Source organism: Antechinus flavipes, chromosome 1 (assembly GCF_016432865.1).
Source record: "Antechinus flavipes isolate AdamAnt ecotype Samford, QLD, Australia chromosome 1, AdamAnt_v2, whole genome shotgun sequence".
NCBI lineage: Eukaryota > Metazoa > Chordata > Mammalia > Dasyuromorphia > Dasyuridae > Antechinus > Antechinus flavipes.
The window spans coordinates 84,114,894-84,131,026 of record NC_067398.1 but is presented as its reverse complement, the minus strand read 5'-3'; the positions used below and the strand labels follow the sequence as shown (position 1 = coordinate 84,131,026).

General features: G+C 36.3%; 1 protein-coding gene across 2 annotated transcripts in view; it reads left to right on the top strand.

Moving 5' to 3' along the window:
- The first annotated feature begins 764 nt into the window (after window positions 1-764).
- The window catches only part of RBM6 (RNA binding motif protein 6), a 107,696-nt gene continuing 92,327 nt past the window's right edge, over window positions 765-16,133 (top strand). Inside the window, exons 1-4 of one of the 2 annotated variants that reach the window (XM_051986227.1) lie at window positions 765-915; window positions 7,718-7,825; window positions 11,041-12,358; window positions 13,055-13,144. In XM_051986227.1, the coding sequence (XP_051842187.1) occupies window positions 7,782-7,825; window positions 11,041-12,358; window positions 13,055-13,144 (1,452 nt within the window). In that variant the 5' untranslated portion in view covers window positions 765-915; window positions 7,718-7,781. The remainder of the gene's footprint in view (window positions 916-7,717; window positions 7,826-11,040; window positions 12,359-13,054; window positions 13,145-16,133) is intronic. The other variant, XM_051986235.1, reaches the window with a different exon arrangement.

Sequence of the window (16,133 nt, the reverse complement as noted above, 5' to 3'; positions counted from 1 at the left end):
TGATTTACAAGCATCATCTCATATGATCTTCACAACATCCCTTGGAGTTAGATGCTACTATCACCCTCATTTTTTTTTTTTTTAACCGTTGAAGAAACTTAAGTAAATAGAAGGTCGTCCCCTCCGTCCCACTCCCTCAACTGCCAGAGTTGGAGACTTTGAGGATTGGGTAGAGCAGAGTGGGGACGCTCGGCAGATCCGTGGCTTGGTTAGAATGTAAACCGCTCGAGGGTGGGACCCGCTGTCAAGTTTTCTTTGTTTCCGTCGCGTGCGAATGCTTGTCCATTATTTGTCCCTTTCATCTTTGCTTCTTGATACATGTTTATTGGATTGAATTGCCTTGAGCTGGAAGAGAAGCCCATGTTTTAAACGTATAAAAGGCCGGGGAGAGAAAGTGAGGTTAACAAAAGGTGGCACTAAAGCCTAGAACCCTTAGCGGTCCTGTTCTAATGCATGGGAATAGCTAAAGCTACACGCGTTTCTTGGGCTCTTCTTCGGACAGGGGGAAAAAGCTTTTTAAATTGAAGGAGGAAAGGCTCCAAAACTACTACTCCCAGGAAGCCTCGCGACATCGGCGGTCCGGCATTGAGCGCCATCTTGGAAACTGCATCCACAGCATCCTTCTCATTGGATGTGTTTAAGTTCCATTTACCCTCGGCTCCGTCCCTCACCTCCCTCGCTCATCGCCCAGTCAAGGTCCACTTCCTTGCGCGGTGCACGCTGGGAGTCGTAGTCCGTGGAGCTCCGAGGTCGACTACAGTTCCCAGTGGGCTTTGGTGTCGGAGGGGGCGCCTTTGTGGAGGCCTGGCGGAGCGGCCGCGGAGGGGGTTGGGAGGAAGTTCCGGTCTTCTTAGCGCTGGGTCGGTGACGGCGGCGACTGAGGAGGCGGCGACGGTGTAGCTGTCGCTGTCTCAGGTAAGGGCTCCTGGCGAGCGGAGCTGGGGCTGCCGATGGAACGCCCGGCTTTGGTCTGCCTCGGTGCCCAGCTGCCGAAGGTGGTATTGGGGAGAGACGTCCAGGCCGCCGACCACTCCTCGACGGCAGTGTCTGTGGGCCCGGAGAGGCCCGCGACTCCGGCGGCCTCGTCCAACTCCCGTTCCCGAACGAGCGGAGGTCTGGCCCGCCCCACTCTGGGGGCTGTCGCTGGCCTGGAGGTGGGGGCGGTGGCCGCGACGTCGCCGTCGACGTCGCGGGCCTCGGGGGATCCGGCCGCGCGAGCAGGCGAGGTTACTGGCCGGGCTTGGCCCCGACGCGGGCCACAGTTGACCCCTGGTGTGGAAAAGCCGAGTCTAAGCCGGCAGGGAGCGGCGTCGCTCAGGCCAGAGAGTCCGGGTCGGAGGGCCCTTTTCGGACGACCCACGAGTTTTCAGCTGGTTGCTGGGCATTTTGAGACTCCCCTCTGAGCTCGGAATGGAGAATCCTGGGGCCTCCCGGCTCTCTGCCCTCGGCCTTCTTGGGATGCAGCAGATCCCTCTTCACTTAGCCTTGCCCCTGGCTCACTTGTAAAGTGCCTGCGGCTGGAGCCAGGAGTTCCTTTCTGGGAACTTCGAAGGGGATGGAGGGCTTCGGCTAAAAGTGAGAAGACTTATTTTTCTCACGGAACATTAGGACCTTAGGTTTTGTCAGTTCTTCCTTTTTAAAATAGAACTTTGCCATTCGGGGAAGATTTTTAATGGAATTTTGTACTATTCATAGTTAGAGGTGTCAGCATCTCTTCAGGTAATTTTGTACTTTAATTCCGTGTACTCTAAAGAGCTTTCCAGGGGGAAAAAAAGGCAAAGACTCAGCCCAATAAGTCCATAACTTAGACCGAATCTTCTTACTTTAGTGATCACTTTGTCGAATCCTCCCATTTTACAGATTTGAAAACAGATACCTAGAGAGGGGCAGTAACTTTTATTCTAAATTAAAAGTATTCAACTCTGATAGTCTTTGTTAATTATATCGACTATCTTAGAAAACTTGGTGGGTGTAGAGTTCAAGGGCCATATGATTAGAGCAGGAGACTTATCTAAAGCACATAATATCAGGAGTTCACTTTGAATTTTGCTATGCTTAGATTTATTATTTTCTAGCTATTATGAAATAATGCTAATTTTGAATATTTTATTTGAGTCTATATCAAAACATGGTGATTAAGAGTTGAAGGGTTAGATATTATGGCATAGTGATTGAAGTAGAGATTGATAATAGATGTTGTCAAATGAGTTCACACTTAGTCAACACACAGAATGAAAATCTGTAGTAATTGATGTAGGGTTCTGATTGTTAGTTTCTTCCAACCTTTTCTCTAATCTGTAAGGTCTCAGGATAGTATGTTGCAGTTGTTGAGGAGATGGAAGATTTAGTGGTAAAGAAGAATGTGTCAAGGGACAGGAGGGATCAGAAAGATAGAGTGGCTTTTGATGAGGAAAGTTAGAATGGAAGAGAGTTAGACCTTACTCTTAAGTGAGCCTTACGATGAACTTGCTGAATAAACTTAGAATCATAGAGTTTAGAACTGAAAGAGATTTGATCATTTTAGTCCAGTTATCTTATATTATAGATGAGAAAACTGTCCCAGAAAGTTAATTAGGTTTTTCAGATTAGTTTCTTAATTTGTAAATGGAGAATAAAATTAATTTGAAAATCTGTGAAAGTACAAAGACCATAGATAAATTCATTTTATGTTATAATACATTGGATAGTTTGTCATGGAAGTATAACTTGTGGTAATTTTGTGCTTCAAATTACATTTCAATTCTTATCCTTGTCTTTCACCATCAGGAAACTCAAGTGGATATGCAATAAATATTTTTCTTAAACTATATGATAGTAATAACTCAGTTGATCAGTCAAGCATTTATTAAGTATCTGGTGTATGTCAGACAGTGTGCTATGCTCTGGGAATACAAATGCAAAGAATGAAACAATCCTTACTTAAAAGGAGTTTATGTTCTAATGTGAGAGACAAATATATACATATATAAGTGTACATATGACAAGTACACGTATACATACATGTGTATATCACCAATCAGTTTGATTTATTTTTTACCTCTGGTCTTTGATGATTGTGGAAGAGAAAGTGAGTCTGATAGCTTTTTACAACTCTCACTGAAATTCAATCTATATGACATTCAAGATATCACCTTTTGATGTCATTGGTCTTCTTTAAAAGTGAAGAATGAACTACAATATAAGAGTGTGTATATATATATATATATAAATAGACATATTTTTCTGTATATACATATCTACATATATCTACATATCCATATACACAAATACACAAAGAATAAATGCATTAGCTAACTTGGGAAGAAAGATGCTAGTAGATGGGAGGGTTATGTGTAGGATATTTGAGCTGCGTCTTGAAGAGGGATTCTGTGAGACTGAGGTGTGAAGAGCATGCTTTTCTAAGTGTAATATACAAACAGCAAAGGCTTAGAGATAGGAGGTGAGCATTTTATATGTAAGGAATAGAGTGAAGGTGAGAATGAAAGGGATTAATGTTCAGGAAAGTTGTACATATAGGTTGGAGCCAGATTGTAAAGGACTTTAAAAACAAAAATGAAAACTAAATTTATTTGAGCCTATTGGCAATAGGTAGCCATTGGAGTTTTGAGTAGGAGAGTGATAGTTAGATCTGTATTACATTAGATGCAGTTGTGTGTAGAATGAATTAGAGTGAGAGATGTGAAGCAGACACCAATTATAAGGGATATAAATGTCAAAATTTGGCAAACTGATTATACCTGTGGGATAAGACAGTGATTTGCTGAAATAGGGAAGTGTGGAAGGGGAGGTGGGGGGGGGAGGAGGAAAGATGAGGTCAATTTTGGATATATTGAATTTGAGATAGCTATGGGACATTGAGTTTTAGAAATCTAATAGGCGGTCAGTTGGTGATCTGGGGCTGAAGTTTAGGGGAGAAACTGGGATTGGATATGTAGATCTGAAAATCATCTTCATAAAGATGTTATTTAAATCAATGGTAGAGTGAAAGGAAGAGAACCTGTGATGGAATCTTGGAAGCACCCCAAGTTAGGTTCCAAGTATCATTACATCCTTACAATAATTTTATAAGTTGTGTTTTAGAAGTTTATTGATACCATTTCACAGAAGAATAAACTTAAAGTTGGAGAGAGGTTAAATGACCAGCCAAGGTCAGATAGCTAGTATTGTTCAAAAGATCAAAGGCTTGGAGCTGCAAGGAATCTAAGAGGTCACCGTCAACTTTTTCATTTCACAGATAAAGAAAAGGAGATGAAGTGACTTGGCCACAGTCATACAAGAAATATTTATGGGGGATTTGAACCCAGGTTTTCTAGATGCCAGTGCCTTATCTATTCTACCTTACTCTCTCTCAAGGGTACTGCATTGATTGTAAGGTGCTAGGGTTCTATGTAACTTTGTGTGTTACAAACATAAACTTTGTAAAGGAAACATTTTTAAACATTTTTAGTTTCCTCCTCTGAAATGGCTTCAAATGTTGTTTAAATCTTTTATTTGAACAAAAGAAATTTCCCCTTCCCTATCATTCATATAGTTATAGAATCCCAATTCTCTGGTAACAGTTGTAATTTTTGGAAGACGAGCCATATAAAAATAGCTTTTGGTTACTTTATAAACATAATTTTGTTAATTGAAGCTTCTGTCAAAAATTTTTGATTTTAAAGAATTGTTTATGAAAATACATATTGAAAGTAAGGTGTATTTAGGCTTTAAAAAAAATACAACCAATGAAGAACAAGTAATACTTGACTCAAAGTTATAGAAAAATAATGAAATATATAATGGTGTAGCAGAGTGCTATATGGTCTTTAAACAACATTTGATTTGACTTTAACTACCATTGTGAACTGCTTCAGAGGAAGTTTTGTTTGATCTTTAAAATTAGCCCATAAACCTATTATTATTTTTTGTTTCTGGAGGAAACTTAATTTTTCTTGTTTGTGATATTTTTAACATTACTAGTGTGTCATATCTTCAAACATTGTGTGTTTTGCTCATTTTGATTTATTTCTGTGTATAGGAATTACACGAGTATTGAACTTGAATCAAGAACATGTGAGTTCAAATCTCAGCTCAGATAGTAGTTGTGTGATCCTGGGCAAGTCACTTAATTGTTCAGCTTCTGTTTCTTCGTCTGTAAAATGAGAGAGTTAGACTTGGCATCTAAGATCCCTTCCTCTTCTAAATCTATGAAGTTAGCTTACAATTTTTAAATATTCTGTGGAATCTTAGGTTCCTGTCATGGGGAAACATTGATTATATCCTAAAAATTCACCTGTAAGTCAGTTAGGAACTTGGAGTACATTTTCTTAAAACGTTTTTTTTCCCTTTTTATGGTGATTAAATTTCTTAACTAGTGCATAGTTTTTTTTTTTTTTTTTTTTTTTTTTTTTTTTTGGCTAAACCATGTTTTCGTTTGCAGGTTCTCTAGGGGCTCTCTACGCTTTTCATCATTGTTTATATGAGAAGGTATATTCTAAGTCCCAGTTCGGAATGTATATTCTTAGCTTTGGAAATAGACACTATCTTGTTCCTATAAAAATGGTGGGCACTAGAGCTTCAGAGCCTAGTGTACCCATTGCTGCAGGAGTCTTCCAATTTCTCTTGTTGCTAAGGTACATGCTACAGCTAAGGGAGAGGAAGGGTGAAGTATTCTATTGGAGTCCATTGGGGGGAGGAGGGATGTCATTGGGAAAAGTAAATATAAGAAGTTGAGGGGACTCATGATAGTAGTGATCAGGGTAACATTTATGCTAGTCTTTATATTGCAACTGTCTGTGTAGGGAGAAAATAATTACTTTACTAGACAAAATATTGAAGGAAAGGCATAGAGAATACAAGATGCCATTGAATTTCTTATCTTTGTAAAATATCTTTTAATTTGCTAAGGCAAAATGCTGCCTTAAAAAAACTCTTAGATAAAGTACCTCCCATGTATAGGATAGAATCATACAGGGGTCCTTAAAAGATATAATGAATATAACTTTTAACAACTTTTATTATTAAGCAAGACATAAAAGAAGGAGATGTACACTCAAATATTCTAGCAGAGTTCAGGTAGAAGGGGAATTTCCCATAGATGATAAGAATCTATAGGTATTTCTATTGGCAGAGATATTGTCTTGATTGCAACAAAGGCCAAGAACATTTTGAAGTCTCCTAATGAGAGGAATACCCACTCAAAAGAATTCCATGCATAGGGCTAAGAGGATGAGGAATAGCTTTTGTTTAGACTTAAAGATGAAGAACAGGCAGAGAAGTTTCACAGTTCTTTTAATGATTCCAAACTGCTTGAAACAGAAGTCTTATGTTTTTGGTCTGGGTTTGTCTGGGACAGTTTTGACACAAGTTTTGAACCTTTTCTAACACACTTTTATTCAAAATGAGAAATTCATATCCCCTGCCACTGTTTGTTGCGCTTTGGCTTCTAAGATATGCTTCCTTTCTTTCTGTAGCTGAAGAAACTCAGAAATAAAGCATATTTTCCTTTATTGGAAAAACTAGATGTACTTTATCAAATAGTACCCTGAAAACTTTCATATTATAGCCAAATCAGGAACTTAAGTCCTAGAGGTGTATGGTAAAGGAAAGATTGAAGAAGTAGGAAATCCTAATTCACTTGGTTTTTTAGTAATGTACTCCTATGGGCCTCTGCACACTGACAGCATATATCAATTGCTGAATTCTTTTAACTTTTCTAGTATTTCAAAGTTTTCCACCTTGGCTTTTAGTTTATTTACTTTTAGATGAGAAGAATGTCCTTTCTCTAGTCTTGCACTGCCTTGTAAGTGATAAAAGAAATTGGATTGTTTCTCTCCCCTCTCCCCGTTCTTTTAGAATCCTTTCTCTCTCTCCAGATGATGGAAGGGAAGTTGGCTCTCCTTAAGTCTTTATCTTACTTCAGCGATTGTTTGGAATTTATAGATGTGATACTTATGAATTAACTGTATTGACCAAACAGGTCAGTTGGTATAGAAAATTGTTATAAAATCCCTAGTAGGTACAGGTATTACAAGGAATAATAAATTGCCTTAGTTTAGTTATTTCCCTTGAATATGATTCAGTCTGATCACCTTAAAAATGGGAATAATGATAGTTGACATTTGTAAGCACTTCTGAAGTTTTTGAAGTGCTTTCCTAAGACTTTACTTTGAATTTTGTCTTGGTATAGAAGTGTTTAATAAATATTTTAATACTAAGAATATTCAGAATAAATTCTTACTAATTGTTAGGAAATGAATGTGCTTGAATCATTGGACAGATTTTTTTTTAAATAACTTTTTATTGACAGAACTCATGCCAGGGTAATTTTTTACAACATTATTCCTTGCACTCACTTCTGTTCCGATTTTTCCCCTCCTTCCTTCCACCCCCTCCCCCAGATGGCAAGCAGTCCTGTATATGTTAAATATGTCACAGTATATCCTAGATACAATATATGTGTGCAGAATCGAACAGTTCTCTTGTTGTACAGGGAGAATTGGATTCAGAAGGTAGCAGTAACCCGGAAAGAAAAACAAAAATGCAAACAATTTACATTCATTTATTGGATAGATTTTTTAAAATGAGATTTGTAATATATAAAGTTGTATCTCACACAGTCTCTTAAAGTGGCCTTAAATAATTGAAACAGGGATTTCAAGTTTCAGTATGCTAATTATCCTCATTTTTTTTCTTTTTTTTTCTTTCCTTTTTTTATTTTTTTGGTGTGTCTGTGTAGGTACTATTACCAGCATTTGGTTTAAAAAAATCAAATTATTGGGGCCCTCCCAACACAGGAAGAAATGTGGGGGGACCCTCGACCTGCTAACAGGACAGGCCCTTTCCGGTATGTAGTTTAAATTTTATAATTAAGACTAATCTCATTGTGTATATTTTTGGTTTTCATGTTAAAAAATGTATGATTACAAGCTTATTGTACATTTGATCTCTCGTTGCCAAATATAGTGTTAAATTTAACTCTTCTATATATTGTATATTATCATCAGGTTGGATTAATGAAAGAATTATTTATATGTTTATGTTCATTCTTACAAGGCTAGATTTTTCACCATACCTATAATTCCAAATCTTGACTTTAGTGAACTGTTGTCTTTTGAGAGGAACATAAGTGTTATTTTCTACTTCTGGACTGTTGTATTTAGTTGGGAATACACTTTAAGTTCCTAGCTGCTTCTAAAATGATTATACAGCTGTTTAAAAAAAAAATCTATAATTTTTTTCTTCCAATATGTATATTTTTAGGACTCTTTATTATGTGCATTTTCAGGAAGAAAAATTCTTTTACATAAAATTTTTTAGATGTTCTAAAAAGTATTTTTATGCCCCTTTTGCAAATTAAAAAATCTGAGGGGAAAACATTGTTGAAAATGTCTTACTATATTCTTATTATAATCAATTTTAAGGATCACTAAATAATAAGAAACAATATAATAATTCACAAACAAGTAACATTGTAAGGTAGCTAGTATAATTATCATTCCCATTTATTAAGGAAATTGAAGCTTATATAGGTTTAAATAAATTGGCTATGGACATAGTCTAACAATTAAGTATTGGGACTTCTGATTCAAAATATGGGCTTCTTTCTCCTACATCACACAGAACAAAAGAAAATATCATGGCAATTATGTGATTTCCCACCCCATCCTTCACCCCCCTTCGCCTAAATACTTAATAGGATATTCAAAATCTTTTTTTTTTTTCTTTAGCAATATAAAATTAATTATTGGAGACAATATTATTACTTAGTTTCCCATTGGGATGAAATTTTTAGAAATTAATACAGTGTTTCTGTATAGTTTTAGATAATAAAAGTGTCTCTAATCCTTTATAGGAAAAGTAATATATGTTATTTAATAAAGTATGGTGGAAAAGCTCTTTCCTGATCTTCAAATGAGAATCAATTCAGTTTTATCAGAAATATTTATTAAAAGTCTCTTGTGCCTGAGTGGACTGAAGAGATGTGCTCGTCCTTTAAAAGTTTACAATTCCAATTCCTGAATTTAAATAGAAATCACATAACCTTTATCCTCAGTGCTCAATGATATGAATTCAGTAAATATTAGATACTAGATTGAGATATATGGATTTCACAGGAAGCTTTGCCTTCTATCCAGTGACCTTTAAGATGAAGGTGGTGTAAGTTTTTTTTCTCCATTTTCTTTCAGTTAAGCCAGTTGCAAATCAAAGGGATAGATTGCTTTAATTTTGTAGTAGGAGTCTCATATTTCAACATTTTAATACTTGTAGATCATTGTCTTGCAAGTTGGATTATTTCCAAATAAATTGCTTAATTAAGGTCATTGTGGATTAGTTATTATTCATAGTTGTTGCGTATGTTTATGCTGCATCATTCAGCTTTTTTTCTTTATTTGTAAACATAGCCTAGTTTTTTTTTTTATTCCTTTATCTCATATTTACTGATTTAATTTAACAGATGAAGAAACTGAGGCTCATATAGATTTAAATGACTTGCCTACAAGCTAGTAAGAATTTGAGCTGGACTAGAATGCAGATATAATATTTAGTCTATACTGAATTCCTATTTTTGGATTAATTTTGCCTGAAAGAACCCTAATACATTTTAGGAAATGAGCTGTGTGTTTCATTTGCTGCAGTCTAAATGCATCACTCAATAAGTTTGACAACTCTCTTCAAGAAAGAGAAGTATGAGATAGTGGATAGAAAAGAGACATGGCCTCAGAATTGCTAGGGATACTGTCTCTAAGTCCCATGTATGGCACTTAATGATTCTGTGACCCGTGGCAAGTCACTTAAATTTTCAGTCCTCCAGGCAATTTTATAAAGACAGTAAGTTGCAGAGCAGGTCCTGATCTGCTCTCAGTCCCCACAAAATTATATTTCCAATCCCATGAAATTTAAAGTGGCTCTAATTATGGTAAACTATAAAGATCTGGTGTAACTTCAGTATAACATTCGTGGAAACTGTGAGTAGTCAGTGCATTTTCCCCAACAATTGTTGTATTTGGGACTATTGTTCAAGTAGTGAAAAGTGAAAGTCCCACAATATCACAAAGGAGAGTTCTTTATGACTCAGCTGTTTCTGTCCTGATGAGTGGCTAAGAAACAGTGTTGCTTTGAAAAGTTTTTAATAAGTGTTTTCTCTTGTACCAGATGATTTAAAGAATTTATTGGCTGTTTGCATTGTAGGTGGGGTAAGGAGAGTCAAGTTGTATTTGAGAACTTAAGGCGTGTGTACTGCTGTCTAGTAATTACCTTTCAACTTTGCTTATTTTTGCATTTGCCAAAACCTGACTACATTCAGATCATAGAAGAGGGAAAAAAGGAGTAGAGTAGGTTTGAAAAGCTAAGTTCACCTGAATTTCATTCACATCAAGTCCTGCTAATGGGAATGATTTTTAGCGGCATATTCATTTTTAACAAATTTCATTACAACAAAACAAATGTGGAAATGGAATTTGATATAAAGGAATTTAACTTGGAGTACCATGAATGCTTTATGGTGGTATTAATACACTTCTGTAATGCCTATTGATAGATTCAGGCAATAAATAAACTCAAGCAAAGGATTATTTCAGGGCACACTCAGCATTGACATGTAGTTATGAGATGTAGACCATTGACAGAACCTACTAAATAAAAAGCTTCTAATATATATGAATCATCATGTTGGCCTTGGAATTCTAGCTTCCCTGGCCGTAGGAAATGGAAAATTATATAGCATGTCACCATTGCTAGCTTATCTGGTATTGCGGATTTTCCCTGTTGCAGGCCTGGGTGAAAGCTTTTTCTGCAGCAGTCATGTTGAAAACGTTGTGTTGACTTCCCTCGTATCCTGAAATGGGAGCATAAAAGTTTACTCCACCACTTCGTCTTAAAATATCAAAACATTGCTGTTTTCTGCAAATCTAGGACATTGTTACAGAACTCTGCAAAAAAAAAAAAATTTTTTTTTTTTTTTTGGTTTACGGAAGAATGTGCTGTGATTAGAGAAGAATATGCTGGTGTGTAGATTGCAAACTCTGGACAATATGAATAACACTGTCTTTGTTTCTACAGTGGGAGCCAAGAAGAAAGGTTTGCTCCCGGGTGGAACAGGGATTATCCTCCTCCCCTTAAGAGTCATGCTCAAGAAAGACACTCTGGCAACTTTCCTGGCAGAGATTCACTTCCCTTTGATTTCCAGGGGCATACGGGGCCTCCCAATCCTCCCTTTGCAAATGTAGAGGATCATTCTTTCAGCTATGGAGCTAGAGATGGACCACATACTGACTATCGAGTTGGGGAGGGGCCCGGACGTGATTTCATGGGGGGGGATTTCCCTTCTGATTTCCAGAACAGAGATTCTCCACAGTTGGATTTCAGAGGTAGAGAGATGCACCCAGGAGATTTTCGAGATAGGGAAGGACCACCTATGGACTATAGAGGTGGGGATGGTACTTCTATGGATTATCGAGGTAGAGAGGCATCCCATATGAACTATCGAGAGAGGGAAGCACATGCTGTTGAATTTAGGGGTAGAGATGGGCCTCCTCCTGATTTCAGGGGTCGGGGTACATATGATTTAGATTTTAGAGGCCGGGATGGGTCCCACTCAGATTTTCGAGGCAGAGATATATCTGATTTGGATTTCAGGGGCAGGGATCAGTCCCATTCAGATTTTAGAAATAGGGATATGCCCGATTTAGACTTTAGGGGAAAGGATGGATCACAAATGGACTTTAGGGGCAGGGGTTCAGGTACTGCTGATCTAGACTTTAGGGACAGGGATACACCACCTTCAGATTTCAGGGGTAGACATAGATCTAGGACTGATCAGGATTTTAGGGCTAGAGAGATGGCTCCCCATATGGAATTTACAGATAGGGAGATGCCCCCCATGGATCCAAATATTTTGGATTTCATTCAGCCCTCTACACAAGATAGAGAACGATCTGGCATAAATGTGAACAAGAGAGAAGAGTCCGCTCATGACCTTTCAGGAACAGAAAGATCTCCTTTTGGCATCCAGAAGGGAGAGTTTCAGCATTCAGAGACAAGAGCAAGAGAAGGAGATTCTCATGGTTTGGGCCTTGAAAATGAGTCTCCTTTAGACTTTCGGAACAACCAGCGCCCTCTTCAGGACCAAGATAAAGCGCCTCAAATCTTTGCCAACAAACAGCCACTTCCTGGAGGTGAACAACAAAGATCAGAGTCTAGTCTTGCATTTAAAGAAGAAGAGGGTCTGGATTTCCTTGGCCGCCAAGATACTGATTACAGAAACATGGAGTACCGTGATGTGGATCACAGGGTTCCAGGGAACCAGATGTTTGACTATAGTCATAACAAATCTTTTCCTGAGGGAAAAATTGTCAAAGATTCCCGACAGGACCTTCAGGTATGTGAATAAAATACAATAGAAATGAAGTGTACTTTGTTATTTTTCTTTTTTATTGTTCAGAAGAGAGGAGGCTAGTTTTCTGAGAGAGTGGCCTTAAGCTGCCTATCCATATCCTCTCTCACATATTTTGAGCCATTAGAAATACAATAGAATATAACATTCTATTATATATACATTTCTAGAGAAAGTACATTCCTTAACAGACCCTAAGTTTGGTTATTCACCTGTATTTGTAAGCTAATCTGTATGATTCATATTTGATAATATGGTAATCTTTTAAATTTTATCTTAGAAATCTAGTGTGGCTGTTATTAACATCTAGATATTAGTTGTTTGTTTTTTTTTCCCCAAGGTTGACCATTTGGGAAAAGAAAACAGTTCAGCCAAAAATACTCTTTTCATTGTAAAATGGTTATTTAGGGCATTTATAAAAATTCCCATTTTAATCAAACTTCCTCAGGGAGTGAGAACACTTGTTCTAGCATTTATGTAATCTAATAATCTGAAATCCAATTTCTATGGGATTATTATAATTATTCTTCATGTTCTAATAGAAGATAACTTATTTTGTATAATGAGGCCTTTTGTCTTTAATCTTCTGAATATCAATTATGATATTTCATGATTATTTTATGTTTTATGTCTTCCATCCATATTTTTTGTAATTGAAATAATTTTCATTCTGTATTCAAGGATCAGGATTATAGGACTGGTCCAACTGAGGAGAAGCCAAGCAGGCTTATTCGACTAGGAGGGGTGCCTGAAAATGCAACAAAAGAAGATGTGAGTATATTTTAATTTTTAAAAATAATTGCTAAGCTAGTGTCATTGGATGGTAGAGGTCATAGGGAATAAGTATAAGAAAGTTGCAAAGGTAGTAAGGAACCAGGTTATGAAGGGCTTTAAAAGGCAGAGAATTTTACATTGGATCTTTGAGGTAGTAGGGAATGACTAGAATTATAGAGCTGGTATGTGAATGACATAGTCAGAAGTTTGCTTTAGGAAGATCAGTTTGATAGCTGAATGGAGGATAGTTTGGGAGTAAAGAGAGACTTGAGGTAGGAGACCAACAGGCAGCTTATTGGAATTGTCTAGGTGATTATAATTTGTGCCAGGGTGATGGCAGTGTAAAAATATAGAGAATGGACATATATAAGAGAGTTTATGAAAGTAGAATCAGTAGGATTTAGTAACTGATTGGATATGTGGAGTGAGATAAAGTGGGAAAATTTGGAAGAGAGGAAGGTTTTAGAGGAAAAAGTAATGAGTTCAGTTGGACATGTTGAGCTTAAGATGTTTGAGAGGCATCCAGTTGGAGGACTGGAATTTGAATCTAGGCCTTCCGATTCAAGAATCATTGCTTTTTTCATTTAGAAATGTGAAATGGGAGGTAGCCATTTCTATTTGTCTTACTGTTTATGTGCCATAAATATAAGTGTGTGTGTGTGTGTGTGTGTGTGTGTGTGTGTACACGCGCGCGCATATGTATGTATGTATGTATGTATCTGTCTTTGGTATTAACATTGAAAAATGTAACTGAAAAGTTGCTATTGTCTATCTCTAGAATATTGCAGTATCAATACTGTACAGTATTACAGTATCAAGACAGGCTGTTGGGTGACATGACTTTTATTTATTAATATATTTTATGCATATCTTTTGTTCCTGTGTTACTGAGATTTCCCTTCTTTTTTCCCTTTCTCCTATCCCAGCAAATCATATCTTATATCAAATTTTTTTTAAAGATAAAGATGAAGAGAAAAGATTCATAAAAGTCAACAATACATTGAAAAAAAATCTGACATTATGTGCAATATTCTGTACCTGGGGTCATTCTCTTCCTCCTTCCTGTGCTGTCTTCTAATAGGGGGAATTAGCTTCTAATAACTCTTCTTTGGAACTAATCTTTTTTTTTTTAATGTCTGCAACATTCATTTTCTTTTGTTTCATGGTATTCTTTCCATTTACATTATTGTTGTCATTGTGTAGATTGTTTTCCATTTTGTTTATTTTGCATCAGTAAATATAAATCTTTTAATGCTTTTTTCCCCTATTTTCATAAGGTTGATATATTCATTTCTTAGTTTAATAATAGTCTTTTATATTGGTGCTCTACTGTTTAGGCATTTTCAAATCAATAAGACAGCTTGCTTTTGGATTTTTGGTACTACCATAAAAAGTGCTGCTATAAATATTTTAGCATATATAGAGCTTTTCTTTTTATAAATGTCTTCGTTTGAGTATATACTCAAAGAGTATACACACACACACACACACACACACACACACACACAAGAATATATACTCCTTTGAATATATGCTTAATAGTGGAATACAATGGTATATGGAAATTTTTGTCTTCATTTTGCTTAATTCCAGATTCCTCTCTGGAGTAGTTATACTAATTTACAACTCTGGAAAAAAGTAAAGTAAAAATAGGATGCTTCTATCTGCATTCAGATTCCATCAGTTCTTTTTCTGGGTATGAATGACATTTTTCCTCTTGAGTTTTTTGAAATTGTCTTGGTTTATTGTATTGCTGAGAATAGCTAAGTCATTCATAGCTGATCATCATACAGTATTGCTGTTAAAAAACAGTGTTCTTTTGGTTCTGCTCACTTCACTTTGCATCAGTCTTTTCAGGTTTTTCTGAAGTCTGTTCATCACTTCTAATAGCACAATTCATATACCCCAACTTGTTCAGCCATTCTTTAATTGATGAGTATCTCCTCAGTTTCCAATTCTTTGTCAACACAAAAAGAATGCTGTAAATATTTTTCTAAAGAAAAGTCCTTTTTCCTTTTTTATGATCTCTTTGGGATATAGACCCAGCAGTGGATAAAAGGATCAAATGGATGTTTGGTTATATATTCTTTCAGGCATAATTTCAAATTGCTCTGCCTAATGGTTGGATCAGATGGACTGTTAGCTTGTAACTTTTGGCTTTTGTGACATGACTTAAAAAAGAGAAATGATTTCTTTTGCTTTGCTTTTTTTTCCCTGTTTTCTCATTGTACTAGATATATTTGATAACTTTTTTTCCAATGAGGATAGTTTTTTTTATAATTCTATACCCTATTTTGCATAGAAATTTAACTTTTATGAGATGGATTTTTTTTTTTACTTGTTTAGCTTATGCCCTTGGTTATACTTTTAATTAAGGTGATGCTTCTGCTGTTATGGACGGATGAAGATTGTAATTCATCTAAACATGTTGCCTAATCATCTCAAAGACACTAAATACTCATGAAGACAGTAGGCAAGATTACATATGCATAGGCTACTTTATATACAGTGTGTAGTATGGAGATGATTAGTTGATTTCTGTCATATATTTTCCCAGTATTCTCTTATTATAAGCCTTTATCTTTGACAGCCAAAGATAAGAGTCTCATTTATTTATTTATTTTATTTTATAATTACTTTACATTGACAGAATCCATGCCAGGGTAATTTTTTTTTTACAACATTATCCCTTGCACTCACTTCTGTTCCGATTTTTCCCCTTCCCTAGATGGCAAGCAGTCCTATATATGTTAGATATGTTGCAGTATATCCTAGATTCAATAAGAGTCTTATTTCTGAGAACAGAACTGATGGAAGATTTTTCAGGTTGTTACAAAATTCTAGTAAAATATATTTAAGAAATTTTTATTTCTTAGTAGTACATACTTTTTTTTTTTCTAAACTTAAACACCAAGTAAGATGAGCAAAGCAGAACATTAAAAAGGGTGCTTATGCAGGTATGGATAAGAATGACATACAACTTGCT